Source organism: Sus scrofa, chromosome 2 (assembly GCF_054392235.1).
Source record: "Sus scrofa isolate SSC_HxYL_T2T_F1_AM1 chromosome 2, Sscrofa_HxYL_maternal_Yorkshire_Landrace_v2.0, whole genome shotgun sequence".
NCBI classification, from domain to species: Eukaryota; Metazoa; Chordata; class Mammalia; order Artiodactyla; family Suidae; genus Sus; species Sus scrofa.
Window position 1 is genome coordinate 60,204,376 of NC_139384.1, and position 27,760 is coordinate 60,232,135.

Consider the following 27,760-nt stretch of genomic DNA (forward strand, 5'->3'; position numbering starts at 1 on the left):
CTGTCCCTCAAAGTTCACATCCATCTAAATTTCAGGGTATGACTTTATTTGGGAAAGGGTCTCTGCAGATATATTTAGTTACTTAATGATCTCAAGACCAGAGCAACCTGGCCTGCCTAGTGAGCCCTATGGCCCCTGACAGGTGTCCTCATAGGGGAGCGAAGGGGAGAAAACAATGAAGCCATGGAGATGGCCACATGAAGATGGAGGCAGAGACAGGAGTAAGGTGGCCAAAAGCCAGGAATGCCTGGGTCACCAGCAGCTGGAAAAGGCAGGACAGATCAGAGCCTCCCAAGGGAGCCACTGTTTGAGGCTGTGTGGGGACAGAGGCCAAGCTAGATGGAGCTGGGCACGTGGGCCCAGTGCCAGCCTCATGAGAGGATCCACAGGGCCATTTCAAGACTGGGACCTGGGATATGATGTCTGCACACAAGAGCTTCTACTTTTTCATGTGTTAACAGGGAGCTCCTACCCTTCCCATCTCTAGGGAAGCCTGGACTGGATTTGGTCTGTGGGAGACTACTCTATTCCGTAAACTCTCTCACCTCCTTGGGCCTCCTCCCCCCACAGACCCTCCTCCCTCAGGCCCTCCTCCCACAGACCCTCCTCCCTCAGGCCCTCCTCCCACAGACCCTCCTCCCTCAGATCCTCCTCCCTCAGGCCCTCCTCCCTCAGATCCTTCTCCCTCAGACCCTCCTCCCTCAGACCCTCCACCCTCAGATCCTCCGCCCTCAGATCCTCTGCCCTCAGATCCTCCTCCCACAGACCCTCCTCCCTCAGGCCCTCCTCCCTCAGGCCTGCCTCCCTCAGGCCCTCCTCCCACAGACCCTCCTCCCTCAGATCCTCTGCCCTCAGGCCCTCCTCCCTCAGGTCCTCCTCCCTCAGGCACTCCTCCCACACACCCTCCTCCCTCAGATCCTCCTCCCTCAGGCCCTCCTCCTTCAGATCCTCCTCCCACAGACCCTCCTCCCTCAGACCCTCCTCCCTCAGACCCTCCTCCCTCAGACCCTCCTCCTTCAGATCCTCCTCCCACAGACCCTCCTCCCTCAGACCCTCCTCCCTCAGACCCTCCACCCTCAGATCCTCCGCCCTCAGATCCTCCTCCCTCAGATCCTCCTCCCACAGACCCTCCTCCCTCAGGCCCTCCTCCCTCAGATCCTTCTCCCTCAGACCCTCCTCCCTCAGACCCTCCACCCTCAGATCCTCCGCCCTCAGATCCTCCGCCCTCAGATCCTCCTCCCACAGACCCTCCTCCCTCAGGCCCTCCTCCCTCAGGCCTGCCTCCCTCAGGCCCTCCTCCCACAGACCCTCCTCCCTCAGATCCTCTGCCCTCAGGCCCTCCTTCCTCAGGTCCTCCTCCCTCAGGCACTCCTCCCACACACCCTCCTCCCTCAGATCCTCCTCCCTCAGGCCCTCCTCCTTCAGATCCTCCTCCCACAGACCCTCCTCCCTCAGACCCTCCTCCCTCAGACCCTCCTCCCTCAGACCCTCCACCCTCAGATCCTCCGCCCTCAGATCCTCCTCCCACAGACCCTCCTCCCACAGACCCTCCTCCCACAGACCCTCCTCCCTCAGGCCCTCCTCCCTCAGATCCTCCTCCCACAGACACTCCTCCCACAGACCCTCCCCCCTCAGGCCCTCCTCCCCCAGGTCCTCCTCCCTCAGGCACTCCTCCCACACACCCTCCTCCCTCAGATCCTCCTCCATCAGACCCTCCTCCCTCAGATCCTCCTCCCTCAGGCCCTCCTCCCTCAGACCCTCCTCCCACAGACCCTCCTCCCACACACCCTCCTCCCTCAGGCCCTCCTCCCTCAGACCCTCCACCCTCAGATCCTCCGCCCTCAGATCCTCCTCCCACAGACCCTCCTCCCTCAGATCCTCCTCCCACAGACCCTCCTCCCACAGACCCTCCTCCCTCAGATCCTCCTCCCTCAGACCCTCCTCCCTCAGACCCTCCACCCTCAGATCCTCTGCCCTCAGATCCTCTGCCCTCAGATCCTCCTCCCACAGACCCTCCTCCCTCAGATCCTCTGCCCTCAGATCCTCCTCCCTCAGGCACTCCTCCCACACACCCTCCTCCCCTAGGCCTTTCTCCCCAGGACCACCAATATCCTTCTGAAGGCAGCCAATGAAGATGGTGCTATAATTTAAAAATACATTTATTTAGTGTTTCCATTTGTTTCTGTTCTGTTACACAAGGCCATTAAATAAATACATTCTCCAAGTCACTCGAGTACACACCTACTCGCTATACAGATGAGGTAGAGAAATCAATAGGCTCACATGAGACTCCGAACAGAGAGAGTTCTCATGTGTGAATGCCCCTCTCCTCCCGCCAGCCTAGACCTGGCCTAACCAAGCTCAGAGTCCTGTCTGTGCACATGGGCAGAGAGCAGGGGGCCAGGACCTGCCTGTCCCTCAGCATGTCTCTGCCCCTGCAGCCCAGGGGTGGGGAGTGTCTGAGTCCCACCACAGAACATGTTTCCTTTTAGAGAGCCTCTGCTGCACAAAAGAGAAGCATGTTAACAAGAGGCTCCATAAGCGGGAGTGGCTTCTTCACTTAGCAAGACATTCTATTGTATATTTGTGTATAAACAAACCAGACAGCAGACATTTTCAATCTGCCTTGTTTTAAAAAAACACTTTTCTTAATATTTATGACATAGAGCTAAATGTGGTATTTGATTAAAAAAGAAATCCTTCCTCTGATTTACCACCTCGCCAGACCCACTAGTGACTGAGCTACAGTCTTGTCATGGAAGCATGGCCAACTTTGCCTGCTCCAGGTCCCAGCAGGTGGGGATGCCTGGGGACAACTGGAATGCACCCCAGCCCATCCCCACCCTCTCTAGCCAATTGTGAAGGAGACTGAGGAGCAGACCCATATCACCCACTGCCATAAAGCCCGCCCTGGCTCCCTCCCAGGGGACATGCCTTGGCTGCACCACTCTGTCAGCATGCAGTTATTCCCGGGGATGTTCTCTGAACCACAGGAAAATAAACTTTACTATTTACACTATGAAACAGGTACAAAGAGACCCATATCCACATAAATAGGTTTTCTTTTTAAAACACAGTCTCCAGGGTTCCTGAAGCCCCCCTGGACTCCAAGGAACCCCTTCATTCAGTAGTTCCCATGTCCATGCTGCCACCCAGCTCTGTACCTGCCCAAATCCAAGCCCACACCTTCAGAGCACAGCCATGGAGCTGAGCAGGATGGGCGTAGGGCTGGAGGCCCTGTCAACATGGGAAGGAAAGCCCCAGACCTAGGATGGGCAGAGGGCAGAGGCCATACACCAGCCATCACTGACCATACCAACACAGCATGCATAGGCACACACACCATACACATGCACAGAAGTGCTTATGCACATGCATGATGCACACACATAATGTATGCTCGCATATGCACATACACTACACATGCATGTGCACATGGACAGCCACACAACTGAATGTATTCATGTGTATACATGCATACCCATGCACAGATATGATCATATTCCTATGCATAAACACACAAAAGCTCACACACAAGCAAGCATGTGCACTCATGCATACCATCACATACACATGTACACTCATGCATGCACACATGCTCATGCACACACACGTCACACACTCATGCATGAATACACACATGCACACATGTGTGCACACAAAGTCAAACTAATTCAGGTCAGTGCTGGCCATCCTTTTCCCTTCCCTGCAAAATCAATAGCATGGCCAAGAAGACCAGCCTTCCATTTGTCAATCCTATCCCCAGACTCTCTCCACCCATGTCTGTTCCTACTCTGCCTCCCCCATAGTGACAGAGAGCAAGCCATGCCTTTCTTATGGAATGAACCTTCAAGGGGCTGCCCCTGCCCCTCTGCCCATGCCCACCTCTGGGGGAAAATAGGCCACCTTCTGACACCCCCAGCCCCAGAATCTGCATTGAACAGTCTGAAGTGTGGAGCCATGTGCCCACTGAGTACAGAACAGGACCCATCCACTTCCCAAGCCAGCCTTGCTGTGGGCAGCTGACCTGGACCATGGGACCTGGCTTTCAGAAACCATGAGGGTAGTGGCCAGAAAAAGCCTGCTTTACTTCTTTAAAAAACAATGAACAGCAATGTCTCTCTTGATTTAGTGGTTTCAAACAACAAAGCAGATCAGGCAAATGGGTTAGGAAGGAGCCTGGAGGGGAAGGGGAAAGGGGTCCCTCCAGACCAGGCTCTGACAAGGAGAGAAGCCACAGCCTGGGAGACTGCAGGGATGGAGAAAATAATAATTATATATTAGTTAAATAAAAATAACTTAAAAGTCACTGATATCACTCCAAAAAGAAGTACTCAATGCAGAGGGGGCCAGCAGTAAAACCCCGCATCTGGGTAGCCGGGCATCTGCTCTCTCTCCTAGTGGTTTGACTCTCTAAGCCAGTGCTGGTGCAGGACAGCCCACAGGCAGCCCACACAGAGGCCTTGTAGGTCACAAAGATGTGCCTGCTGCTCCTCAGAGGGTACCAAGAGCAGAAGGGGCACCACTCTGTGGGAACTGGTGACTTAAGGGGTACACAGCTTGGAAAGCATCTGTGCAAAGCTCTCAGGTCATGGGAGGGACAAGCAGAGGGGACAGAGGTCAGAGTGGACCTCTGTGATGGGGAGACAAAGGGGCAGGGACGACAAACCCAGCCAACCCCTAGGCTTCTGCCCCTGTCAAGTATGCTGGGGGCACCCAAGCCAGCGACTCAGCCCCTTCAGGTCTGGACCCCTCACGCTGCACATACCACCTGTACCCCCACAATAGCCTGGCCAAGCCTAGGGTCTCAGCCCCTACAGGTGTACACCCCTCACATTGCACACACTGCCTGCACCCCTACAGCAGCCTGGCCAGGCACAGGGGTTCAGCCCTTACAGGTATAGACCTCCTCACGCTGGGTGCACTGCCTGCACTCCACGTAGCAGCACCAGCGCACCTGGCACTGGCAAGGGCGGGTCACCACCCTGCTCTGTGTGTTGTGACCGCGCCCACAGCAGATGCTCTCGCAGTTCTTCTCCCGGTGGCACCTGCGGCCAGCAGTGCCTGGGGAGAAGCGGCCAGCCAGGCAGAAGCTGGGTGAGTCATCCAGGTGCACTAGGTCTGGGGTGCGGGGCAGTGGGTCACCACCACCTGTCCCCATGGCCCGGCCCCGTGGTGGTGAGATGGCACCAGCCTCCCCAGTGGCCTCATTGGTGGTGCTGCCCACCTTGAGCGCTGTCTCATACTTGTGCTTCAGGCGCTTGCCCACCTCGTGGAAAGGTGCCAGCTGCCGCCAGCACGTCCTCACGGTGCATGAGCCCGACACACCATGACACTTGCACGTGGTCTCCACCCCAGCCTTGATCACCTGGTGAAAGGAAGGGAGGTGGGCATGAGGGACATTCTGAGCAGACCGGAGACCAGTCCCCGAGGACAATTCTCAGAGCGGCTGGAACTGCCATTTACATCAGGGCCAGACCTCATGGCCCCCCAAACTGGGGCTCAGGCCAGGAGGTCACCCCTGCTTATCACCCAGGCTCCCTGGCTCCCACATGCTCAAGCCATGGACCACCAGGATCAGAAAAATCCACAGGCAGCACCTAGCCTCCAGAGGAGACATCACAGCACCCTGAACCCATCTCCTGCACTGTAAAGACCCTCCTTCCCATCCCTGCATCCCAGGCTGACCTCCACAAGGGCAGGGCACACCCCACTAGCCCTGCTGTCAGCACCCCAGCAAGATCTCAGTGTTTGTTCTCAGCAGTTTGCTCCTTGAAAAGGTGAGGACAAGTCTGTTATCTTGCCTAATGGGCAGAACTGGCCACCAGAGTCTGCATCTGAGCTGACCATGTCCCTATCTAAGCATAGTGATCAGATGCTACTGCCCTCTACCCCCTAAGAGGATCTTGAAAGGAAGGAGAAAGCCTTCAGAGAAGCCCAAATGGGAGGGGGCCACACCCCCTCACCCCCTACACACAGGCAGGGGCAGGCATGGCCTGGCACCAACATTCTGCTCTGAACGTGGGAAGCTGCCAGAGATTAAGGCAAAATCCTTCCCCTGACAGGACTTGGGTCCTACCTGCAAAGCCATGGAGTCAGGCCAGCTCCCCCGGGGGGCCTCCTGCCTGACTTCCTGCACTGGGGTCCCTAGAGGGACACAGGGAAGAACAGCGGGGGAAGGGGAGGTCTCTCTCCCAGTGGGCCCTCAGCCAAGCCTGAGCTCCCACACTGCCCCAGGGAGAGGCTCAAGGGGGATTAAGAAACGTAGCTGCCCTCCAGTCAGGCAACAGAAGAGTCACATTTAATGATACTTTGCTGAGAAACCCGGACAAATTTAATTAAAACGCAGCTTACCCAGGCCCAGTGGAGCTAATAGAGCACTTTCATATTCTGACTTTTCATTAATAGCTTACAAAAGGGTGAGTGCAGAGGAAAAGAAAGGGCCTCGCCTGGGGGATTTAATCAGCCTGCACCCCTCCCCAAAGGGTGGAAGGAGGGGCAGAGCCTATGGAAAAAGAAGAAATTGATTCTTTAATAAGCCTACACCTCAGAACTCTGGCTTCTCAATAAAGGGGGCTCAGAGCCAGGCTGGTGTTAATTACCTCGCCCCTCCTCCAGCCTCCAGGCCGGGGCTCCATATCCCAGGACTGCCCAGTAAGCACACAGATGCCCCTCCCAGGCCCTGACTGTCCCACAGCTCAGGCTAAGCCTTGTGAGGCATCTGATTGTCCAGGTTGTACAGGCACTAAGAGGGTGGGGTGCTCTGTCCACAGTGAAGGTGATGGGGCCTGATGCCTCTTCCAGTGGTACAGAGCCAAGGGGCTGGGGGTACGTAGAGAATGGCTACAAAGCCAGGTTCCTCCAGGCCCAGCCATGCCTACAGCCAGCAGCATCCAGAAGGGCCCAGAAAGAGAGCTGAAACAGTCCTTTTCACCTTGAGCCTTTTGTTTCAGGTTTCCTCAAAACAGATTCCTGGCCATAGACCGAGTCCCTGAGGGAGAAGCAGCCTCCCTAACTCGGGCCAGCCACACCCCCAGCATTTTCCCAGGACTCCTGAGCCATACACTTCCCTGGCCACTGGCCATCTAGGTCCCTAGTGACAGGACCATCCACCCCTCAGCCCTGGCTGGTAGGGCATAGTCCACTGTCCTCCTGGTTAGATGCTGCCAGCAGGAGACCCTTGTTGTGGCCTTGGCCACTCAGGATCAGACACAGACCATCCCAGACCCACTTGCCTCCTCCCCAGCCAGCAGCAAATAGGCTTTCTGGTTCTACCTGACCATGAGAGACAATGAGCAGCCCTCCATGGGGCTCCCCACCCTCAACTAGCATCCCTGAGGACTGGAGGCCCTGGCTGGCACCAATGGCTGAAACAGAGACACAGAGGCAGCTGCCTCTACCTCCTCCCAGCCCTCAGCCCTCTCACTCACCAGTGCCCCTGCCCACCCTTCTGCACTTCCCTGCACTACGCCCCAATCCATACTGCCTCTACCCCCGGCCCCATGCCTTGCCCTATACCCCACGTACCTCCCACCCTGCACCCTTTCCCACCCCAGACCCCGCCCCGCTTGCCTTCACACCCACGAGGTTGTTATGGAAGTCCACACGGGCTCGCAGATCCTTGCTAGACCGCCGACCCAGGAACTCCTTTACAAACTTGCTGCTGTACTTGAGATTATCCCCACAGCCACCCCACTGCCAGGCCTCTCGGTTCTCCAGGTCAGGGGCCTCATCGCAAGTGCAGCGTTCCATGCGGCCTGCACTGCATGCCTTGGCCAGTGCATGTGTCAGGCCAGCTGAGGAGATGGCGTAGAGGAAGGCTGTCTCCTTGAAGCCTGAGGGTGGGAGGGGGAAGGGGCAGGTCAGTAGGCCAGAGCAGCCCCCATATCACTTGGGTGTAGTCAAGCCATGGCCTCCCCAAGCACACATTCCAGATAGAGCAGGGTCTGTGGGAAGGATCCTTCCTGGTGTTCCACACAGGGAGGGACATACCTGCCTGGGCTGACATGTGCACCTGGAAGTGCTCTCTTGGCCAGTGCATGTGATCACAGGGACAGGAGAGAACCCAAAGTGTACTGCAATCACAGCTGTGCCCAGTGATCAGAGACCCCATACCTCTATGGTTCCAACCTACTGGACTGGCCAGGGCATTGTATGGGCCTTGCCATGACCTGGGCCTCAGGTCCCCAGTTTTTAAACAAGTCTATTGAGGGACTCACTGAGAGTCCCTCTCAACACCCTCATGCGAAAGAAGCACAAGAGAGGAGGCTCTGTCCTCAGGGATGGGATGCCAGCTGGATCCCTGCTCCTGTGCCCAGGCACTGCGCCTCAGCCACTGCCATGTGGCAAGAGCCATCAGAGCTGCCTTGGGCCCTGCCAAAGCTGCCCATATGTGACTTGTGCCAGCAGCAACTGTTCCATGCAGGTGTGAGGAGTGACTGAGCATGGGGCAGAGGTCAAGAGGGAGGGGAGGGAATGGCAGGGAGGGAACAGGGGAGCTGGGGGTCAAATCCCATCCACTGCCCCAGTCACCTGGAACTCAGCTGAGGTGGTGTGCTAGGGACACAGACCACAGCTAGGAGGTCCTGCCTCTCTGCTCCTGCCCAATGTTCCACCCACTTACCTCGCTTAAGCAGGCTGGCCCGGTAGCGGCCCTCCAAGGTGCAGTTCCAGCGTTCAAACCGGAACTGGTACTGGCACTCAAGAGCACTCATGCTGACTGCCTCCACCAGCGTCTCAGCCACACCAGGGTCCCGGCGGCACATGCGCCGCTGCTTGCGCTCCAGCTTCAGCCGGTCACAAGCCTTGTAGTGTGCCTGGGCAGCTGCTTCTGGCTCCAGGGTCAGTGGGAGGATGGTCAGGGGCTCACTGCCCGTCAGCCTGGACACAGAGAGGCCAAAGTGAGCCCTGTCCCAGAAGGCAGGAGGTGAGTGCCAGATGAGCAGAAGAACCAGCCCAGCCAGAAAGTATGGTGGTAACTGGATCAGAGCCTCAGTGGGCCCACCTGGTGGGGGTGCGCAGGAGGGGTAGCAAGCCTAGGGACAGGTACAGAAAGGCCACAGAGAATCTGGTGGGGAAGGGGTAGCAAGAAGGTCACAGGACCCTTGCCCACCAAGCATCCTCTCTGCAGCTGCTTGGCCCCATACCCACCTGGCCACCTCACCCCCTGCCCTGCCAACTGCTTGTGGACCTCTGCCTGGCCCCCTGCATGCCCTGGGTTCTCACACTGGGTTCTCTCAGAGAGCATGCCTCAGGCACCCACATGGCTGCTGATTCCTCCCCAACAACTCCCTTCAGAGAGTCACACCCCAGCTGACACCAGCCTCACCGCCCAATTTCTGATGACAAGGAAAGGAACAGATAGCTAGAAACCCACATGAACATATCCAGGGGGACTGCAGCCCAGGGTGCTGGCTGAAGGCAGAGATAACCAGGGCAGGGAGGTACATGTATGAGATGTACATCTACCATACCCTCCCCACTCACTCCCATAACTGCTTACCCAGCTTTCTCTAGGACCCCATCCTCTGCCACCCCCCAACAGCTCTGTGGTCCCTTGGGGAAGACCCTAGCTCACTCCTTGTCCTTGGGCACCCTACTGTCCCGCTGGGGTCTCCAGGAACACTTGCACCAGAAAAAACCTCCCAGCCCGGAACCCAGGTGCCCCTTAGGAAGTGGGCCCTGGTTCTTGTGGCTCTCTAATCCCTCTCTTGGCTGACCCAAGGCCCTGGCCTGAGTCGGTCATCAGCTGTCCGGCCTGCCTTAGCATTCGCTCCGTCCAGGGACTGACTGGCTCTGGCCTTCTGCTGACTCTGTGCTCAGAACCAAGGGCCTCAGCATCCCTGGACAGACATCTAGGCTCCAGGCATGTCCATGCCCAGCCCTACCCAGAACTTCAGTTCTCAAAGCAAGAGGTATCCACCTGGACATGGGTGGGGCTCAGAGTCCACCGCTAGAAACAACATGTATTATTGGAAACAAGCACCCCCAGTCCCCACCCCAGCCAACCCACAAAAACCAGGGGTGCTAGGTGCCCACAGATACTGAAGGCCCACTCCATGCCCCATCCCCCTTCTCAGTGTCCTTCCAAAGCCCCTAAAGGGCATAGCGGGCACTGGGCTGACATAGAGAGTTGCAGCTTTCTGCAGGGAAAGGGATGTGGGTGAGGCCTTCTAGAAGCCTATCCTCTAGCAGACTCAAGCAGTAATGCTGCAGACTGAGGCTCTTCTGGGGACCAATAGGGATGCTGCATTTTGAAGCAGCATGCACACATACCCCAGCATGCTCTGCCCTGCTGAGGGGATGAGGTCATCACATCTATCCTGGCAAGCATGGGGCCTATGCAGAGCAAATCAGCCCTGTCCTGAGGCCCCCAGATCTCAGTCCCTAAAGGAGTCACCCCTGTCTAACCCTCACTGATCAGCTCCCTGAGGACAGGAAAGCAGGGCACTGAGGCTCAGGAACCAGGCCAACAGGAGGCCCAGGCAGTTGCTAGACAAAGAGGCCACTGGAACGCCTCTCTGTCTAGAGCAGGCTGGCCAGGCCTAGGGGTGCAGAGAAGAAAGGACCATCCTCCCACCTCTCCATACTTAGGTATAGCATGAGAAAGGCCATGGTGGGCACCCTGAGAAGACTCACCCCAGGCCTTGGCCCTGCTCCCCAAAATGCTCAGAGCTGGTGCACCAGTGAGCTGTAGGGAAGCAGAGGTGGCAACTGCTCCCAACCCTGACACCAAGGGTATGGGTGAGCAGAGCACAAAGTAGCATCCCTGCCAGCTCAAGTCCATGCAGATGTTGCTGCAGGGCCCATTCCCCTCTGCCTAAGTGATACTCTGAACCAGAAGGCTCCCTGGGTGCACAGAGGGAGGCCAGCATGGATGCAGGCTAGAGGAGAATCCCCAAATCCTCTGAGGCATGGACACATCCCTTGTGGGACGCTGAGCAGTGGGGATGCAGAGGTAGAAAGTCCTATGGGGAGAAGACACATGAGCTTGGAGATAGGACAATGCATTGGGGAAGTGGCAATGCATGCTGGCTCCAGACCTCAGCCACCCACACCCCTTACCTAAGGGTAGAACCTCATGCCTAAGGGCATGGGGACAGGGCAGGGGCTGACATCAGGGCAGCCTTGTGGATTTCTAGGCCTCCTGCCTGAGGACAGCTGCCGAGCTGGAACAGGGAGCAGGCAGGGGCCCAAGGTCCCTGGGCTGGGAGCCGGAAGAGCCACACTTCCCACACAAAGGCAGCACACACGGTGGAGTCTTGTCCCCAGACAGGAATGTCAACAGCTGTGCCGAGAACTGCCTGCCATGCAGCTAAAGCACTGTAGCCTCCAAACGGCACACACCCCCAAGCTAGATTCTTCCAGATTAACTGAGCTTCAGGCCCAGCATCCAAAAGGACCCCCTACTGCAAGACTATCCTAGGAGGACCTAGGGCCAAGCTGGAAAGGGCAATGTGGGTGTGCACAAGGAGCAGGGGACAAATGGCAGGTGATTGCCTTCCAGCCTACCTGAAGGCACTAGGGCCAACTGCACCCAAATTCTGCATATGAGGACTGAGAACAGGGGCCCCACCCATCTAGGGCCAGCCTGTGCACAAACTACACAGGACAAGCTGATCCAGGCAAGCTGACCCTGTCCTCTAGCCAGGTGGGGTCTACATCTGTTCTCAGCAGAAGGACATGGAGGAAAGTTCAGCCCCAGTCCAGGAATGGCCAGCTGACAGCCATGTGGCCACATGGCCTGAGGCCCAGGGCCCAAGGGCTAAGCCTTTCCTCTGAGCCATCACCTAGCTCCCATGGTAGGCACAAGGGGGAACCCGAGGGGAACGCACTGCTCTGTCCCTTGGCATCCCTCCCACAAAGGCAGCCCTTCCCCCACCTCTCTTTTATGAGGGCCTAGCTGCCAGCTGCCAGCTGCCCCCTGCCCCAGCCCCTTAACAATCAAGGTAGACTCTGCAGGCTTATGGCCTGGAGTGAAGTGACAAAAGACAGACCCTTGCAGAGGTGTCAGTGGTGAGATAATACACAGGGTAGAGGGAAGGCATAAGATGGGCTTGGACTCAGTGGAGAAGGCCCCAGGGACAAGGGATAGGTCTCCCACAACAGAAACCCTAACATGAGGAAGAAACCACAGAAGTGCTGGAGGAAAGAGAAGAGGTTCATAAAGCATTCTTAGAATCAGGAAAGCTTTTATCACAGTGACTTAGAAACCAAAATGCCTTGAAAATTTATTTGACTATCTAAAAGCACAAGAATCTCTGCAAAGTGAAAAAGTAGCAGAGGGTCAAAAGACCAATAGACAAAAATCATGGGAAATGCTGCATTTCGGATCCTGGGCCAAGGGCCAAGTTTGTTTGCTTATGTGTGGGCCTGTGCATGTGGGCACATGTGCATGTACATGTGTCAACACAGGTGTATTTTCTCCTCTGGATCAATAACAAAGGAATCAACTGTTAAGTAGACATAGGATATGAACATATAGTTCAAGGGAAGGAATTAGCTGTCTGTTAAAAACTTATTTGCATTTCATTCAAAAATGCAAAATAAAACTACGCTGATAGGTTATTTTTCATTCATCAGATGAGTACAAATCAATGTCTGAAAAGATTACTGCTAAGGACACAGGGAAACAAGTGTTCCTCCATGGATAGGATTTTGGACTGATTATATGTATAAAACTCAACCACCAATTCTCTTTCTAGAAATACAGACTACAGATATATTCTTAAAATGTACAAGCATATGTCACTCACATGTTACCCAACACAATGCTGTCATACAAAAACAATGGAAGCATTTTGTTACTCAAAAAGACTGGAGATTGGCTGAATAAATGGGATCCATCCCTTCCATGAAGTATCCAGCAAGCATCAGAAAAGCCACTGCCCACCTGCTATGTACAATCAGTGCATAGGTGTAGCCCTCACTCTGAAGAGGACCTGCACGCACATGTGTGGGTGCACAGGGTAACCCAGGACAAAGGTAGCATGGGACAGAGGAAACATTCTTCTCCCTAGGGCCTGTGAGCCACTCACACATTGTCCCATGCATAGGTGGCCCATTCAAAATGACAAAGTTCAAAATACAACTAGTGGCCTGTGAGAGCCCCCCAAAAGTTCTCACTGCTACATGCCAGCCTAGAGCAATGAGCATCTGCCCACACAGCCTACAGGGACTGCACCTTCCAGCCCAGAAAGTGCCTGGCACAGAACAGCCCCCCACCGACCACCCAGCTGCACATACCAGTGCACCTGTCACCATACTGAACACAGCTGTCCCTCCCTCACCATGGGCATCTGATTTGAGACAGACAGGCACACAAGCCTGCCTAGGTGGCCCATGGAGGATATAAGCCAAGGATGCCTGTCCTTGCTCCATCTAACTGGCCTCTCCCAGCACTGGACCCTCTTCCCTGGAAGAAATGACAAGATCTAAATGTCAGCCTGGCACTTTGGAACATTCAGGTATTTTCAAAAGATACGTGGAAATGAGTAGCACAACTATGGAACACAGCTCAAAAACAGCCTTGTGCCTGGGACACTCCCAACTCCCACCCCTAACGTCATAAGCAGTCTCCTAAACATCCTCCCTTCAAAAGCGGCCCATTTTGCTGTGCACCTCCAGCTTTGCATCCAGCTGGCATCTGCCTATGAGTTTTGGTGGGGCTAGCATCCCTCCCCCAAGATTCCAAAAGTCCCCTCTCCTCACTGCTCTATGACATCATAGTGGCCTCACATATGGGTCACTCCCAGGCTCCACCCTGGGATAGCGACCACTGAACTGAAGTTTTACTGAGATTCCATCAGGAGTTCCTTCCAACAGATTCAGAGGCATGTGTTGGCTCTGCATTTGTACACATGGGACAGGGTCTGCTGTGGCAGTCATGACTTCTGGGGGTGCAGAATTGAGTCTCTCCACTGGTGAGAGTGGCATCTCTCTCTAAATGGAATTCCCTTCTTACCTCTCTCTGAAGTCTTACTGGTTCCCCACTGAAGTCTGAAATCTTACAGCCCCTGATAGGGCTGCACTGTATTTAGAGTCAACCCTTTTTTCCAGAGTGATAGTGCATAAAAATAAAACATCTTCACAAAGCCAGTCTCCCCTCTGCTGCTGATCTACAAAAGTCCAATTGACTCTGTGTTGATTTTGTGTATTTAGTGACCTTGCTATGTCACCAAAATACAAAATCTCTGATTATTTTCAGATGCTCTCTATACAATCATGCCACCTGCAGAGACACCAGTCTGCTTTCTTAGTTTCAAAGCTACACAGTCTTGCTGATTTCTGACACTGGCTAGGGCCATCAGTCATGCAGAAGCTGCCAGCTACTCTCTGGGGCCCAGCCTCCTGACCCCCAGCTCTGCATCATTGGCCAGCACTGGGCTGCCCAGTGCGCTTGCCAGCATGTGTGGCCATGAAGTGAGGGAGAAAGCCACCAGAAAGTGGGCACTCTCATTCTTGCTCATCTCTCCTCCACAAGTCCAAACTCACATCTCTGCCATCCAGATGCAGCCCTCTGGAGACAAGGGCACAGCACCCTAAAGGCTGGCACTACAAGGCCAGAGACCAGGAGTCAATGCACTCATAGAGCCAGAACTGTATTGCTACATGAGAGAAACAACCCCCATCATGCTTGAGGGTCTGTTAAGACAGGTGACATCACCCAGATACAGAGAAGTGTGACAACAGGGATCCCTGTCTGACTCTCAGTCTTAAAAGGGAAGATTTTTGCCATTTCACTTTAAGAATGAGGTTCATTGGGTGTTTTTCTGGATACCCTGTACCACCTTAAAGAATTTCCCTTCTGATTTTAGATTACTATGAGTGTATTAAAAATCACAAATTAAGAGTTCCCCTGTGGTACAGCAGGTTAAGGATCTGGTGCTTTCACTGATGTGGCTCGGGTCACTGCTGTGGCACAGGTTTGATCCCTGGCCCAGGAACTTCCACATGCCATGGGCACAGCCAAAAAGAAAAAAATTTTTCAAAAGGATGTTGATAAAGATCAGTGTCATCGCTGTATATATTGATGTGTCATTTTTTTCCTCTAATCTGCTAAATTGAGGAATTTCACTAATTGATTTTTCTAATGTTAGACATTAAGCATTCTTAGAATAAACCCAATTGGCCATGATGGATTTTTATCCTTTCCCTGTTTTGCTTGATATAACTTGATGATGTTTTGTCTAAGATGTTTGCATCCATGCTTGTAATTTTCTTCTCCCATGCTCTTCCTGCCGACTTTCAGTGACTTAGCGAGAGTTTTGGTTTTGTTTTTGATTTCTTTTTTTAATTTTCTAGAAGAGTTGTGTTGGATTAGAATTGTGTCTTCTTGACTGCTTGCTGGAACAATGCATGCCATGAAGCCATGCAGGCTGACCTTTTCTTGGTGGAAAGATTTCCTTTCTGATCCAAATTCTATTTTTCCTCTTTTTAAAAAAAACAACTCCATTAAGATATAATTGACCTACCATAAAATCTGCCCATTTAGGGGAGTTCCCGTTGTGGCGCAGTGGTTAACGAATCCGACTAAGAACCATGAGGTTGCGGGTTCGATCCCTGGCCTTGCTCAGTAGGTTGACGATCCGGCGTTGCAGTGAGCTATGGTGTAGGTTGCAGATGCGGCTTGGATCCCGTATTGCTGTGGCTCTAGCGTAGGCCAGTGGCTACAGCTCCAATTCGATCCCTAGCCTGGGAACCTCCATATGCCGCGGGAGCAGCCCAAGAAATGGCAAAAAGACAAAAAAAAAGAAAAAAAAATCTGCCCATTTAGGAGTTTCCATTGTGGCTCAGTGGTAACAAACCCGACCAGTATCCATGAGGACACAGGTTCAGTCCCGGTCCCACTCAGTAAGTTTAGGATCTGGCTGCAGTGTAGGTCACAGACGCAGCTTTGATCCAGCATTTCTGTAGCTATGGTGTAGGCCAACAGCTGTAGCTCCAATTCAGCCCCTAGCCTGGGAACTTCTATATGCCACAGTTGTGGCCCTAATAAACAAAAAAATTTAAAAATTGCCCATTTAAAGTATGCAGTTCAGCATTTTGTAGTATATTTTCAGATTGTGCAAATACCACCACAGTCAATTTTTAGGATATTTGCATCACTTCAAAAAGAAACCCTATAATGTATTCCTTAGCTATCAACTCCCTATTCCCCTCCCCCAACTCCTGGCAACCACTAATAAATCCTGTTTCTATGGCTCTGCCTGATCTAGACATTTCATATAAATGGAACCACACAACATGTGGACTTTTGTGACTGGCTTCTTTCACTTAGCACAATGTTTTCAAGGCCCTCCATGTCATAACATGAATCAGCGCTTCACCTCTTAATCCAAATAAGATTCCACTGTATGGAGAGACCACATTCTGTTTTTCTACTCCTCAGATAATGGACATTTGAGTTGTTCACTCTAGCTATTATACATTATGCCACTACTGCCATTCATGCACACATTTTTTCATGAACATAAATTTTTATTTCTTGTGGATATATACCCAGGAGTGGATATATCATACTGGAATCATAAAGGAATTCTATGTTTGTTTGAGTGACTGTCAGATTGTTTTCCATAGTGGCTATACCAATGACCCAATTTCTTTGCTTACTACAGTATTAGTCAATATTTCTATATCTTGGATCTGTTTCTGTTACTTTTCTGGCTTTCTCCATTTTTCCTCTGAATTTTCAGATTTATCAGCATGGAATTGTTCATTACATTCCCTTGCTTTTGTTTGCAGAATCTGTGTTGATATTCCCTGCAGTGGGACACTAGCACTCTGAGCCTCCTCTTCACTAGGTTAGTCTCCTAAGATGTTTCCAAGACCTTTTTCCCAGCAAGGGATCCATTCTCATCTCTAATGCACATTTTTGTGTCAATTTCTGCAGTACTTCTACTTTCTACATTCTGCCTTCTTTGGGCTTACCTCACTATTCTTTCTCCCCCTTCTGTGATGGATACTTTCTGAGAGCTCACAAGTGTCTCTCCAATAAATGCATATTCTAAAACATGCATTTAAGCTACCACTGTGGCTGCTTCAGTCTCTCCAGCACTGCAGCCTCAGGTCATTGCACAGAGCCTGAGCCATAACTCAGGTCACTATATTGGGCCTGACACAGCCCCAGGTCACTGTACTAAAACCAGGTCACAGCTCAGATCATTGTCCTGAGTCTGAATCACAGCACATGCTTCTTGCTCTACTTTTGCTTCCTTCTTTGCTTTATGGTCCATTGAATGGGTGTGTTCTCTCTCCATCTTCTTATGTTCTCTATCCTTACATTGTATGGGTCTCACACAGAGCCTATAATTAAACTAAGGACCTGACTACAACCCCAATCACTCCAGCCTGATGCCTGGGGCATTTCTTCCACTGAGCTCCTAGGGTCTCAGTTTATCTTTTCTGCTGGCCATGCTTCTTCTATTTCCTTTTTTTTTTTTTTTTCCTCTCCTGACTTCTTTTGGGTTATTTTTCTTATTATGCTTTTCCTCCTGTTAATTGGAAATCTCATTTCCATTATTTTCATGATTCCCTCAAAATTACAATATAAGTTACTCATGTCCAGCATTGGGAATACCACCCCCTTCTGGGTAATATGAGGCCTGAGAACACAACCTCATTGACTCCCCAGAATTATACGCTGTTGTGTGTTTTAGTTCTACATTTAGGACCCTATAGGAAGTTGTTCAATACTCGCTTATCCTCCTCCTCCCCTGTAACATTCTCGTTGCTCTTCATTCCTTTCTGCATCTGAAACACAGCAGGGCCATTTCCCATGCCAGAGCTGCAGCATCAAAGTTTCCTTCAGAGAAACTCTCAACCTGTCTGAAAATATCTTTATTTCACCTTCATTTTATTTATTTTCTGTCTTTTCTAGGTCCGCACCCACGGCATATAGAGGGTCCCAGGCTAGGGGTCTAATTGCGAAACCAGGGATGGAACCCGCAACCTCATGGTTCCTAGTCGGATTCGTTAACCACTGAGCCACAACGGGAACTCCTCACCTTCATTTTAGAGTAGGCTTCACTAAGCATAGAGTTCGTGGCCAGGAGTTATTTTCTTTCACTTACCAAGTGGATGGTCCCACCATCTTCTGGCTTTGCTCTCAGTTCTGAAGTTAGCTGTCAACCTAATGATCCTTGGGAGGTGATCTGTACTTTTTTTTTCTTGGATTGCTTTTATAATTCTTTGTCTTTGGTGTTTTACAGTTGCAATGCTCCAGCATGAACATTTATTTTTTCTGCTTAGGAAGACACTGGGCCTCTTGAGTCTTCTTGATTGTTCTGATCAATTTCAGAAATTTTTCAGCCTTTCTCTCCACACCTCACCCCATCAATTCCCCCTCTTTTCTACCTCTGGGCCTCTGGTGACACAGGCGGCCTCCTCAGTGTTCCCAGGTTTCTCATCCTCTCTGTTTTCCATGCATTTGCCTTCCCATGGGTAATTTCTCTTGACCTATCTTAAAGTTCACCAATTCTCTTCAACTATTTCTAATCTGCTTTCAAATCAGTCTATTACTTGAATTTTTTTCCCAATTCTATTTGGTTTTTCCAAACTTGCTGGGTCAGTTTTTGTGGCTTCTCATTCCTTACAGATATCCCAAGCTTATCTTGCTCTTGAAGGCACACCGAGAACTGTTTTATTCAGTGTGGGATGCTCTGTTTACTGGTCTGCTGCCATCATTTCTTCAAGTCCTTGGCTGCACTTCCACACACACCAAGTTATCTCTGACCATATGCTGTTGCTATATTTGAGAGACTGTTTGCAGGAATAATCTGAAGCAGAGGGTAAAGGTCCCCCAAACTCATATCCACCTGGAACCTCAGAACATGCAGATGTAATCAAGGTAAGGATCTGGAGACTAATTCACCTTGGATTAGGTCCCACATTGCTGAGGGCTCGCCCTGCCCCAACTAGACTGCAACAGCTCTTCAGAGACCACATGCACCCCTGAGGAGAGCAGGAACGAACCTAGGACAGACAGAGCCATGTCTGGAGATGCCCAACCCCTTTTGTGGGCCAGGCCTGAGGCTGTCATGCCTGACTGCTTAGAGATTACCAGGGCAGCTCCTATGAGCATTCAGCCAGTCTCATATCCTCATACCTACTTTGAAGGACAGCCAGGTAACAGGATGAGCACTGTCAGATCAGGGTGGGTGCCAGCACTGGGGCCGTCTTTGTCCCATACCCCTCAGCCCCTAGAATGCCTCACTCCTTCTCACTTGTGGTTGGGTAGGGGACAGATTCTGACTGCCCTTCCTCCTACCAACAGGCCCAGCCACCGCAAGGGCTACCCTGCCCACAAACCAAGCTCCCTGCACATGGGAAGCTCAGACCCTAGGCTGGGCGGAAAGAGAAGAGGCCAGAGTTTCCAGAAGCCACAGCACTCTGCCAAGGAAACCTCAGCCCCACCAGACGGCATTTAATTTCTGTGTGAATCAAATTCAAAACAAATTCCAATGCTGAGAACTGGTTCTGAGATTAACCCTCCATCCTCCTGTGGCCTGCAGCCTCTCACTCAGGCATGCAGGTGTAGGGTGGGCACAGATACCACCACCAGAGCCTGGGGCTCCCTTTAATCTCCACCATCATTGGGTGCCCTGCTGTGCCAAGGAGAAAATGAGGGCCAAGGGACGGGAATAGGAAGGGCAGCAGGGCATTGCCCCACGAACAGGTCACACTGCGGCAGGGACTTTGTGTCTATGACAGCTGTCACTGCCATCAGCTGTGAGAACCACCAGGCCTCGACTTTCCCACCTCACAGGGCCCCAACATTCCAGGGCACGAAGAGCTCTTGATCAGCGCCAGCTCCACATCACTGACTGGCTACTCCAGGGGATTACTTAGCTAAGGCCTGGCCACCCTGGGAGTCAGCTGGCAGACACAGGACTCAGAAAACTCCACTACACTGGGACCCACAGCACTGCCCACCAAGCCTGGCATCCACAAGCCTAACAGAAATGCCCCTTCCACACTTGGCCGCCAAAGCAAACAGAACCTGTGGGACCCTCAGATTCTGAGGGCCACCAGCCAACTGCATCCTTTCCAGAATAAGATGGTGGAGCCCAGATTAGAGAAGAGCAGGCCTACAGGTCCCCAGGCAGGTAGCCGAGGCTTTGTGGGACCCCCCACACATACACACAATGTTCACTGATTGCCATGAGAAGATAGGCATCAGTGGCTTTGTGGAGAAACTAAAGTGACCAGGACACTTCTGTGCCCTGGTCACCACACCCCCAGGCCTCACTGACAGCTGCCACAAAGAAGGACATGCAAGATGCAGAGCAGGTGCCTAGAGACCCACAGGACCCCCCTCTCATCACGACCAGAATCACCTCGATGACTGATTTCCTTCCTAGAGCTGGCCTCCCAGGTGCGCAGCACCATGCCAGACATAGATGGAAGACACTGGGACAGCCTTGATCAACATCCTACCCTGGGGTGGCCTGAACAGCCACTGCTGCTCTCTCTGCCTGGGAGGGAGCCAGCCCTGATGTGCTCTGGGCTGGGAGCCCCTGGCACCCTCTACTCTTGAGCCAGACCACTTCCCTGGCCACGTCTACCTCAGGTATCGCTAAGAAAAACAAACGCAGCTTGAGGCTTGCCTTTTTCCATTCCCTCGTCCGGCTGCCGGTCTCGAGGTGCAGGGCCTGCCAGCTGGGCGGCTGGGTTTCCTCTTGTGGCCAGAGGCACCAGGCCAGCCAGGAACCTCACTGGGAGGGGCAGGGAAGGATAGAGAGCCATGGCCGTGGGTCACGGAGCCAGGCCGCCAGCACACACCACCCAGGTTGACACTGAGCAGAGTGGGGCTGCCCTCCACTGGAGGCCCTGGCATAGCCACCTGCCACAAGGCCCAGCCCATGGATATCCCTTAATGATTAGTCCCTGCAGGAAAACAGGCTGGTCATCACCCAGCCCATGCCACCAAGCCCTCCTGCAGATGCCTGCAGACCTGGTATGCAGCACAAGCCTTTCCATCTGCCCCCACCTCCCCAAACTTCACTCAATGGGATCCTTAGTCTCTACCTCCCACCTGCCCCCTGGAACTCCAGCACTGCCCACCAAGTCTCTGTCCAACATCCAGGCCATGACCAGAAGGTGAAGTGGTCCAGCCAGCAATGTGGGTACAGGGTGGTGGAGGTCAGAGCCAGAGGTGGGCAGAGGGCTGGCCCACTTGGTAAATGAGAACCTTGGAATCCACATCAGGCTCCTGAGTGCAGAGCCAGGAAGTAGATGGGAGAGGGGACTTTCCCTACAGGCCTCAGGAGTGCCAGCCCAGTGCAATTTGGAGGAAATCCCACGAGGAACCCCCCTGGCCTCCCAAGAGGTAAGCTACGGGTAAAGAGCAATACCATTGAACTGTCCTCTGTCTTCTTGGAAGAGGCAACTGCTAAGGCAGGCCCTAGAGGATGTGAAGGCCCATTAGGACAGTGGGCCTGCTCCCCACCCACCAGAAGCTGACCTCTAAGCAGGGACTTGACCTTGCCAACTTCCCAGACAACTGTGCCTCATCTAAAACCTACTGAGCCTCAGCCTACTGAGCCAGAGTGGTCACCAAGGGGCACCCTCACTACTGGGACAATACACAAAGGGAGCCTGGTGTCCCCCAGGCTGAGATTAAGGGTGCTCAGTGCCGGCCCTGCTGACAGGTGTCATTTTTCTGCAGCTAGGAAAGCCAAGCCAGTCCCCTTATCAGCTCATCACTCCTCCCTGAAATCAGGGCCCACAGCGCCCCGCCCCCCGCCCCTGCCCAGGAGGAATGGTGTGTGCATTCTTTTCCAGGAGAAAAAATAGCCACACACTTCTATTGTCCTTGATATCACAAAGCCCCTGGGGTGGGTAATGGGTGCCACCCTCGGTCTAGGGCCACCCTGGAAGCCTGGGCAGGATCACACTAGTGCCTATGGCTCTGGAGTCAGGTCCTGGACCACAGTGGCAAGGACAGGGGTGAGATTAGGCCAGCTGTCCTCCCGTCCAGACGGCCGCCGGCTGTGGCAGAACATCTGCTCACACAGCTGAGGGGAGCCAGATGGCGGCGGCTTCCTCCTCACCTCAGGCCCCACCGTGAGGCCTCTGGAATCCACTGTTTGCATGCACAAGGTTCCCAGAGCAGAGGTCCTGGCCTGACACTCCCACCTGTCTCTATCTGGTCTCCGTACTAAGGGGCCAGGGCAGCCCCCCCCCCACCAGGAGCCTGTGGAAGGAGCCAAGGGTTTGAGAGTCCATAGCCCCCTAGAGAAGACTGCCCATGAGACAGGGAGAGGCAGGGGGTACTCTGGAGATCAGAGATGCAAAGGGTAGTCAGCACCCCTCCCAAGGGATCCCCTCTGCCTCCCCCACCTGCTCTTTCCACCTGTCTCCATGTCTTCCCTGGATCCACGACTGGGAAACTGAGATACCTTGGTCCCTCTGCAGGCCACAGAGGCTCCAGACTATGAGTCCAAGGAAGAATCCTTCCTCCTTTGCAGACAGGAAGTCCAGTCCCCTCCACATACCACTCCTCTGTTCTCTCCTGTCTCTAGGGCTCCCTCCCCTGATGTGAAGCCCTCCCCTATCCCCAGCCTGCTGCCCCACCCTGCATCTCTCATTACCCGCTGCTCTGAGGTGCTATTACCCACAGGGCCAATTCCAAGGGGTTTCAGTAATATCCCTGCCAGCTCCTCAGCTGCCCTGGACACTGGGCCCTCCCTCCCCCTCAGCTCCTAATGCAGGCCTATCCTCTTCTGAACCCCTTAAACACACACTGCTCTCCATGGCCACTCCCCCAAAGACCAGATCCAAGGTCTCTCAGGACTGCTTTGGGCACATCTGTCCTGAGATGGGTCTCCATGCATAGCACCTGCCCTAAGTGCCACCCAAACCCATGTGACTCCCCAACATGGGGACTGACTCACAGCAACACCACCCTGGCCAGGGAATCTGCTGGGACATTTCACGCTCTGCAGCCCCTCCCTAGCCCCACTGCCTAGTGGACTCTAGGTCACCCCAGTCTCACTGTGTAAGGCTAACCTCCACTACAGGTGAGCTCAAGCCCCCATGCCCATCAGGCCTGCCTCATTCTCTTGGCAGCAGTCCATCTTTTCCCTTGCCCACTCACAGGCTCACCTTACAGCCTCATCCTTCCACCATCAGGCTCCATCCTCCTACCCTGAAATTCTCCCTCCTTCTTTCTACTCTAGGGACCAGCTGCAAGCAGCCAGTAGGACCTGTGCTGTGGCCACACAGGAATCCCTGCGGGGCCCCAGGCTCAATATTCAGAGAAGCAGAAGAGGTACCCTCACCTCCTGGCAATAAGTAGTCTATTCTCCCAACCCCACATGCACAGCCCCAACACTACCCCATGATAGTAGCCCCCCGCTCCAAGGGCAGCACACAAGCACAGTGCCAGGGCCCTTAGTTTGCCCACTCCCTGAACCAGCGCCAGAAAATGAACAGCCAACTGCACCCTGACCCCCCATACAGTCCACGGGGGGCCAAGCAGGAGGAAGATCTGTTGTGAAGACCCTTGGGTGCAGCCCCTACACAGCATTACTATAAGATCTGACAATTCCAGTTTTAAGTATATACCCCGAAAAACTGAAAACTCCACAAAAAAACTTGGATACAATGTTCACAGAAGCGTTATTCACAATAGTCAAAAGGTTGAAACAACCCAAGTGTCTATCAACAGATGAATAGATGATAAAAGACTGCCATTCATCCATCCAGTCGAATATTATTTAGTCACAAGAAAGGATGATACACTGATTCATGCTACAAAGGTGAATAAATCTTGAAAACAGTATGTTCAGTGAAAAAAAGGCAGACACAAAAGGCCACATATTGTATGATTCCATTTATATGAAATGTCCAGAACAGGCAAATCCACAGAAACAGAAAGTGGATTAGTGGTTGCCAGAAGCTGCGGGAGGGGGGGGTAGACAGAATATGAGGTTTCTGGGGTGATGAAAATGTTCTGGAATTAGACAGCAGTGCTGGCTGCAGGGCTTCATGGATATACTAAAAACCACCAAACTGCATACTTCAGCCAAGTGAACTTACAGGATGTGAATTACATTTCAATTACATAAAGACCTTCGGCCCTAACACCCACTTGACCATTCACAATGGTCCATTGGATCATTCACAATGATCCAGAGCACCTTAGCTGCCTTTCAAACTGGCTCCGAAGACCCCTCATGGACAAGGGAGGCCCTTGGGTGCCAAGCCTCATGCTGCCTCCTCCATGCAGGCCTCCAGGCTGCCTGGACCAGAGAGCTAGGGCCAGCCCATAGACCTCACAGAAAGGCCCCACACCCCCTAAGCCAGCCTGCAAATGTTTCCTATGTAACATGGAGTATTTAAGCCAACATGGAGTATTGAAAGAGCCTCAAGGCTCATTGTGCCCCTTCTTACTTCTTTTGGAGATTAATCATGTAGGAAGCCTTGGGCCTCCCTTTGCCTGGTCAGTCCCTGGATGCTTGCATCCCCAGGGGCCTCTGCTGGGAGATGGCTCAGCACGTAAACACACACAGGATCTCTAAGAAAAAGGCAGTGAGGTGCCAGGGAGCCCAGTCCCAGCTCTGGCAGGCACAGATCCCCAAAATCCCCAGACCCAGACCCTGGCTCCATACTCAGAGAAGCACAAAGATGGCTTGCTCTAAGGCCTTGGGGCAACCCTTCCTGAGCAGGTTTTGGCCCACTCCTTAGCTCCATCTTCTCACCTGAGGATAACATCAAGATAGGAACAGAGTATGGGTGAGCCCACCCAGATCCACAGCCAGGGCAGAGGTGGGTGGTGGTTGGCAGCAGGAGAGGTGTCTGAGTTTGTATCTCAAACTCGCCACAAGACCTTGAGACAGCCTCTTTCTGCTCAGAGCCAGGCTCCACTTCCTTCCAAGAGGGCTTCAGGCCAAGCTGTATAGGACCCCAAAGCACATACATCTCTGTAGCCCCAGGAGAACCAGATGGAAACACCACCTGCCAATCACACCAGAAGCAGGGTCAGGCCAGGGAGGGAGAGAGGAGAGCTCCTTCCCCATGGCAGGCAGGTGACCTAGAGGGGTCTTCCTAGTGGCCACAGCCTGAGAAGGACAGGAGGAGTAAGGCAGGTAGGGTTGCAGCCTGGGGGCGGGGGGGGGGGGTGTAGGTGGGGCAGGGAGGGCTCCCACTGCCCACGTGATCCTCCCCCAGGCCAGCCTCTCTGGGTTTCTGGGCTGTAACTGGAGCTGCCTTGCCTGTGAGCCTCTGTGCCAGGCAGAGCTTTCAGAGCGGGGGAGTGGGGGAAGGGAGAAGGGAGAGGAGGGCCTGGATCCCAGCTCCCCGCCACCCCCACCCCACCCCAGGCTGGCCCGTGCGCTCCCTCTGTACTAGGGTGGGGAGGGAAGCCCTAGTACAAGGCACAGGGAGGCCCCCTGGCTCTGGCCCAGCCCTGCCCTGCCCTGCCTGCCTTGGACCATCTCCTCCCCACCTCCCCCCTGGCTCCTGCCCCTTTACTGGGCCAGGAGAAAGGGCCCCAAACCCAAGTTCATCTGGTCACTACTAGCCAGAGGCGGGGCCTCCATGCCTGTGCTATCCTGCAGAGCACACCAGGAGCAGACTCCTCCAGGACCAGGCCCCTTCCCTCCTCTGCCTTTTTGGCTGGAACAGAGTCTGTCCCTCTCCAGGACCTCCATTCCACCAAGTTGAGTCCTGTCTCTCTAGCAGTCTAGTGCAGGGGGCAGGGGTGAGGGGATACCCCCAGCAGAGCCAGCTGTCCCCAGGGCAGCACAACTGCTTCCTATGCTACCCATGGGGCAGGACTTGAGAAGCCTCACTTGATGGGGATTTTGGGGTCAAAGAGTAGGGTCAAAGGGGCTGGCCAGAGGAGACACAGGGGCTCTAAGCCCTCCCTACTTGCCATACATCCACTGTAGGAAGGGACTTATTCCCTTCAAGGGAGCTAAACAGACTTTCCTGGAGGTACAAAGCACAGAGAAAGCATGGAGAAAGAGAAGGATGCTGTGGGGGTGGGGATGGGGGTGGGAGCCAGGACCTGGACTGCCACCCTGTGGATCTGATCTTCCCCAGAAGGAAAGCCAGCAGCAAGGAGACTCCAACCAAAGCACAGTGTGGCGCAGACAAGCCCAGGGTGTGTCTGAAGCCTGGTGAGCAGACCCATGGCTGGGCCGGGAAAGCGAGAAGGCACAGCTGGCTGACAGGCCATCGTGACTCACCGTGGACCTGCAGCCAGACAGCCATCCTCTGACCCTCCCTGTGCCCGAGAGGGTGAGGCAAAGGCTGCACAGATGGCATGCAGGGGCGTGCCAGCCTCTACATGGCCTGGGCCCCAGGCGGGCCAAACCCAAAGCCACAGCCCTGGCTGAGGGGTGGGGTCTCCAGGAGAAGGAGACAGGGAGCTGACCCTGGAAGACAACTCAGGAGAAAGGAACAGGAGAAGGTGGGGGAGAAAAACACAAAGGGAAAGTTTCCCATGAAAATATTTTATTTTCTTTGAGAACAGGATACACCTGCAGGGCTCCTCGCCCAGTCGGCCTCTCCCCACCCTATCAGTGGCACATTTCTGGACCAACGGGGCCCTCTGCTGGCCAGGCCGCTGCGCGGCGGCGCCCGGGCCAGAGGAGAGAGAACAGGTGACAACGGGAGGAGGACGACAGCCCGGGAGCGGCCGCAGGGCACACAGGACAGGAGCTAAGCAGGAGTGGTGAGGGAGCAGAAGGTGAGTAGTCTGAGGAGAACCATATGGCTGCCCGCAAGATGCCACCCAGACCTGAACACAGAAAGAGTCCCCAATGCTTGCCCGGCTGGACATCCAAGAACTAGGAGGGAGGAATGAGGAAGGGCAGGAAGGAACGTCGAAGAGAGACACGCCAAAACCACGCAAACTGCTGCTTTGGAGAAGCACATGTGGCAGCGACCCTGGAGACGGCCGGGAGGCAGCATTCACAGCCCAGCTGGCCCCTGTGCACTGGACAGGGTCCCACAGACGCGCTCCCTCAGGCCGGGCCCGAACAAGCGTCAGAAGAAAAGCGCAAGAAAAATAAAATTCCTCCAGACTGTAGTTTTTTTCCCCCCTTTGGGGCTCAGTGCAAGGAACATCTGGATTTTGTACGTATTTTTTTGTTGTTGTTAAATTAACTTCTCGATGAGAGAAAGGAGGGGGAAACTGCAAGGGGGGGGGAGGTGTGCAGGGGCCGGGGAGGCTCCAGACTTTTGGCAAGAAATCCCGGCCTAAGAGAGCGGGGACCAAAGGTTGGTCTCAGAGCTCCAGGGAGCCCCGCGCACGGTCGCGGGCGCGGCCCCAGTGATTACGGCTCCGGGGTCACGGAGGACCGGGGCCTCGCGCCAGCCCGTCGGGTACGCCAGCCCCTTTCCTCACGCCGCGCCAAAGGGACACCGACTCGGGATCCGGCGACGCGAGCGTCGCAAACAAACCGCTCCAGGCAACCCGACGGCCCTCACTAGGCTGGGCACCGCGCCCCACGCACCTGGGTCGCCCCCGCCCTCGCGTCCCGCCGGCCTCCGGCCGGGCCCGCCCGCCCTGCCCCGCCCGCCGGGCCGCCGAGGCACCTACCCGAAGTAGGCGGCCGAGGGGCGCAGCGCGGCAAGCAGCAGAGTCAGCGCGAAGGCCGCGGCCAGCCAGCGCGCCAGCAGGGGCCCATCCAGCATCTTGCCGCGCCGCGGCGGCTGACCATCGCGCTCCCGGCCCCGCGCAGGGCGCCCCGCGGCCGCCGCCCTCTTATAGCGCCCGGAGCGCCAGGCCGGGGGCGGGGCGCCGGCC

The 27,760-nt window shown here is 54.2% G+C and overlaps 1 protein-coding gene and 1 long non-coding RNA gene across 2 annotated transcripts; both read right to left on the bottom strand.

Annotated features, from left to right (window-relative positions):
- Positions 1 to 2,141: 2,141 nt before the first annotated feature.
- On the bottom strand, positions 2,142 to 27,760 carry WNT9A (Wnt family member 9A). Its single transcript, XM_003123611.6, has 4 exons — positions 27,554 to 27,760; positions 8,624 to 8,880; positions 7,573 to 7,835; positions 2,142 to 5,368 (listed from the first exon to the last, which is right to left on the bottom strand). Exons 1-4 carry the CDS (start codon positions 27,646 to 27,648, stop codon positions 4,886 to 4,888), a joined length of 1,098 nt encoding a protein of 365 aa, XP_003123659.2. The 5' UTR covers positions 27,649 to 27,760; the 3' UTR covers positions 2,142 to 4,885.
- Positions 15,271 to 22,392, bottom strand: LOC146405397 (uncharacterized). The gene is made up of 3 exons (XR_014837314.1): positions 18,089 to 22,392; positions 15,812 to 17,950; positions 15,271 to 15,531 (listed from the first exon to the last, which is right to left on the bottom strand). It is a non-coding gene; the product is annotated as an uncharacterized LOC146405397 (long non-coding RNA).